Genomic DNA, 3,954 nt, shown 5'->3' on the forward strand with positions numbered 1-3,954 from the left:
CTCTATTGCATAAAAGAGGCTTGACCTGTTCAGAATTTTTTAATTAAAATGTCTATAAAAGTCTTATTTTTTAGCAAAAGAAAATTGTTTACACCAGCCAATAAAATTTTAACATTCATTTTAAAATACCGTAAAAAGCAAAGTTTTTTTTCTTATATTTTCCAGTGAAGTTTTTTTTTAAAGAAAATAAATAAAATGAAAAATTTTATGTTTAAGCAATAATTAATTGAAAGGCAGCAGACGCTTCCCAGACGATCAGATCAAGATTGGTTTTACGGCCATCTAAATTTGTACCCACACTCAATTCAATTACCTGCACAAGACTCGCCGGTTTTATGTCCGCCCTCGTTTGAATGCAAATCAGTCTCCAATCTTTTAATTCAATTCAATCTCGTTCAAAACAAACGCCTTCCGCCGATTTTTTTGCTGTTTCGTCGTCTGCTGCCCTTGTTTCGATTACATCTCTCAGTTTGAAGATTCAGCAGCCGCCGCGTGATATCACGAGATATTCTTCCATCACATACACCCTTTTTTTATAATAGTACTTCAGAGAGGCGCCGCTGCCGGGTGCAATCACCTCTTTCATTGACTCTCGTTGAATTGCTAATCGAGAATTTTCCACAGGGGATCTAAAGAATAAAAATTTAATTTAATAAGAGTCCGTCGTAATAAATGGAGGATTTTTACAGCTCAATTCGCACCTTGTTTGGCGTTTACAACTATGAAAATTAATATTTATAAGACGGCCAGAAAAAAAGTAATAATATTTTGGTGCTCATACATTTTTTTTCTTTTGTTTGGGAACAGTTTGGGAAGTTATTAAATAGTTGAAAGAGGCGGAGAAACAGGCGTGGAGAGCCCACATAATTAATACTTTGAGGAATTTAATTATAATTTAACAGGATTTTATGCCGAGAAAAACTACATCTCATGACTTGCACCTGAACTAAATGGAATTTGCTTTTAAAGCCATAACCCTTCATAAAGATCATTATAACAATTCCTGCATGAAATTTACCCAGGACCAAAAAGAGCAGAAATGAATGTAGTGCACGTTTAAAAAAAAGTATTAGAACGAATAGAACGTAGAGTCACAAAAAGTCTGATGTATTTTGTTGTGTCTCTTTTATGTAAAAATTATGCTGAGAAGTATCTACAATATTAAACTAACAATGAGTGGAATTTTAAGGATTATGTTTATATTTAAAAATTTTAATATATGACGGCACTGATCTTCAAAGCAGCAAAGACATTTTAAATAAAATAGAATGAATTTTAAAGTGTCTGGTCGGCCTGTGCCCTTTTTGGGCTTGTGGTAGGCAAGCTGCAATGCATCAACGCTCCATTATATGCCTCATATATGTACATAATACCTGTTTATGCCCCCAACGTTGCCCCGTTGATCCCCCCCTCACCCTCAACATGTGTAAAATCGGAATCAACCTTAAGAATTCTTGCGTACAGCGCCACCAGACACCGCAGCACAGACACGTTCACTGATCCGCCCCGCTCAGCAACAAAGTATTCCGCTCGCTACTTCCGCTTCCCTTCCCGCTGTTGCAGTCTGGTCTCTGGTCTCGTCCGTGGTTGTTTTTGCTTGATTTGGTTGCCGATTTTGATAAATTGGTTCAGATTCCACTCGAAATCTGGGATTCCTGTCCTGGAGAATCTTTTATGAAACGTACCTAGTTGTGGAAAGAACGTCTGATGCCTCCCAAGAAGCAAATAAGCAGGTAAAATGTAAAATCTGCGATAACATTGTCTAAAGCGCGGCAAACTGCACACACGTGTGTTGAGTTCCAAAAATAAAAACAATATTAATATGTACAGTGTTATTAAAATTGCACATGGATGTAAGCTATAATAATATCTAATATATTATAACGCTAACGATGTTTTTAGGAAAAGGAAATCGGCTGCAGAAGGCATTGAAGGCAACGATGCAGATCCACCCTCTGCAAGGCCTGCAGCCCCTGCTGACTTGTGGCCATCAAGGATGGGTGAAAGACTGAAGGATGAGCTGACCCTGTACACCGAGGGCTACTTTTATGACTGCACATTTGAAGTTGGCTGTAAAATGGCTACAAAGGTAACCTATTATGTTACTTCCAAATATTTGCATGAATTTATTTTGGAAGGGTATTATTTTCCTCCATCCATGCATTAATTTAAGAATTTTGTGTACAGTCATACTTTGAATCTCATCACCTGTTGTACTGTAATTCAAATATAATTAAATTTTCAATAATTGTGTGTATTTTCCGAAATTATTATATTTTGCTTTTTTCTAATATTTAGGTCTTCAAATGTCACAAATTGACACTTGCTCGAGCAAGCCCTGTTCTTGCTCAAATGCTGTATGGCAACGATTCCAATGACAAAGATGATCCCATTCAGATCAAAAGCGTTCAGCCCGTTATATTTGATTTGGTCATGAGGTTTGTAACAGAATTAATGTACGAAATTATCGACTAGCCAAAATTTTAATTCCAGATATGTTTATGGAGGCGAAACTGACTTCAAAGATGTGGAAACGGCCTGCAAAATCTACAAGATTTCTCAAGAGTGGCTGATTAAAGACTTGACAAAAGCTACGTCAAATTTCTTGCTGAATCCAAGCCCCAAGGATGTCATCACTGTGCATGAAATGTTCAAATCTATGAGTGATAACTCTCACTCCAAAGATCTTCTTGAGGTATAATTTACATCTAATTTTATTTTCTTTCAATTTCTAAACAAAAATATGAATTTACAGATCATTGCCTCTAACACAAGCTCAGTTCTAAAGTCGGATGCTTGGCTGAAATCATCTGCTTCTACAGTCTTGGAAATATTTCGAATGAACCATTTGAAAGTTGAGTCTGAAAAGGAGCTCTTCGAGGCTTTGTACTTGTGGGGATCTGCTGGTGGCAACAAGGAGACCAATATTAAAGTAGAAGAAATCAGGTCTGAGACAAAGGATGCTTTGAAATTTATCCGTTTTATGACCATGGATGCAGTGGAATTTGGAGAACTGTGCAAATCCGAGTGTGCCAAAATGATGACTGATGAAGATAAGTTGAAAGTTCTCTTGAGCATTGTCCAGGCTGACGTAAGTCTCTTGCCTGAAAATGTCTCAACCATTAGGTGCCATCGCAAATTGCATAATACCAAACATCTGAATCACAATTTCATTTTCTCAAGAAGTTCTTCTGAGGAAGTCCATTTGAACTGTGAAAGTAACAAGTCCGTGTTGACATTTGCAACTGGTTGCAGTAGATACTATTTGCAAGGGATCCAACTGCAATGTCTTAGTCAAAGATCAGAAGTTGATTTGATTTGCAAGGTTACTTTTGCTCATTCACCAAATGCCCTTGCCACTCTCTCATTCAAAGGTATTCCACCAACTGACAATCATACTTTTCTCAGATTCCCACATGAGGTGCACCTCCAGAAAAATGTCTTTTACACCATTTCTGTTCAATATTTCCATAAAAATCCAGTCAAGTCAATCTCCTATTCAAAGTTTTCAAATGAGTGGGTTTGGGATAAGAATGGCATGTATTCGGATTTGAAACTATTTGTGACAGAAAAAAATACGAAGTTAACAGACATCACTGCATTGCGACTTATTCAGTGCACCAAATAAAATCTGAGAATCAAATATCTGTACATTCTAATATTTTTTAATCCTAAAATCAATAAAAAAAAACCAAAAATCAATAAAAAGGAAAACTGAAGGTGATTTTTTTTTCAATATATGGCTCTCTAAAAAAATTACTTTGTTGTCTTTTAATTTTCTATTTAAATTCTCTAGGGAAGAAAAATTCTTCAATAATAATATTATGTAAATAGAATTAACAAAATATGAATTGTGTTTTTTTTTTCTTTTCTGCTGGCTTTCTATAATTTATTACAGCAACGGCACAATTTTTCAAAGAAATTACATTATTAAAAATAATGCTATGAATCAAT

General features: G+C 35.7%; 1 protein-coding gene across 1 annotated transcript; it reads left to right on the forward strand.

Moving 5' to 3' along the window:
• Window positions 1-1,534: 1,534 nt before the first annotated feature.
• Window positions 1,535-3,711, forward strand: LOC132203310 (uncharacterized). Its single transcript, XM_059630978.1, has 5 exons — window positions 1,535-1,733; window positions 1,903-2,089; window positions 2,299-2,438; window positions 2,494-2,695; window positions 2,756-3,711. Exons 1-5 carry the CDS (start codon window positions 1,708-1,710, stop codon window positions 3,626-3,628), a joined length of 1,428 nt encoding a protein of 475 aa, XP_059486961.1. The 5' UTR covers window positions 1,535-1,707; the 3' UTR covers window positions 3,629-3,711.
• The last annotated feature ends 243 nt before the right edge of the window (window positions 3,712-3,954 follow it).

The sequence above is a fragment of the Neocloeon triangulifer genome, unplaced genomic scaffold, assembly GCF_031216515.1.
Source record: "Neocloeon triangulifer isolate White Clay Creek 2 clone unplaced genomic scaffold, ASM3121651v1 ptg000017l, whole genome shotgun sequence".
Classification (NCBI taxonomy): domain Eukaryota; kingdom Metazoa; phylum Arthropoda; class Insecta; order Ephemeroptera; family Baetidae; genus Neocloeon; species Neocloeon triangulifer.

What these genes read in the sequence shown, in the direction of transcription:
- LOC132203310 (XM_059630978.1), top strand. Translation starts at nt 1,708, where the DNA reads ATGCCTCCCAAGAAGCAAATAAGCAG. An exon ending in ATATTTGATTTGGTCATGAG is followed by an intron (nt 2,439 to 2,493) that starts GTTTGTAACAGA and finishes TTTTAATTCCAG; the next exon opens with ATATGTTTATGGAGGCGAAA. An exon ending in ACTCCAAAGATCTTCTTGAG is followed by an intron (nt 2,696 to 2,755) that starts GTATAATTTACA and finishes ATGAATTTACAG; the next exon opens with ATCATTGCCTCTAACACAAG.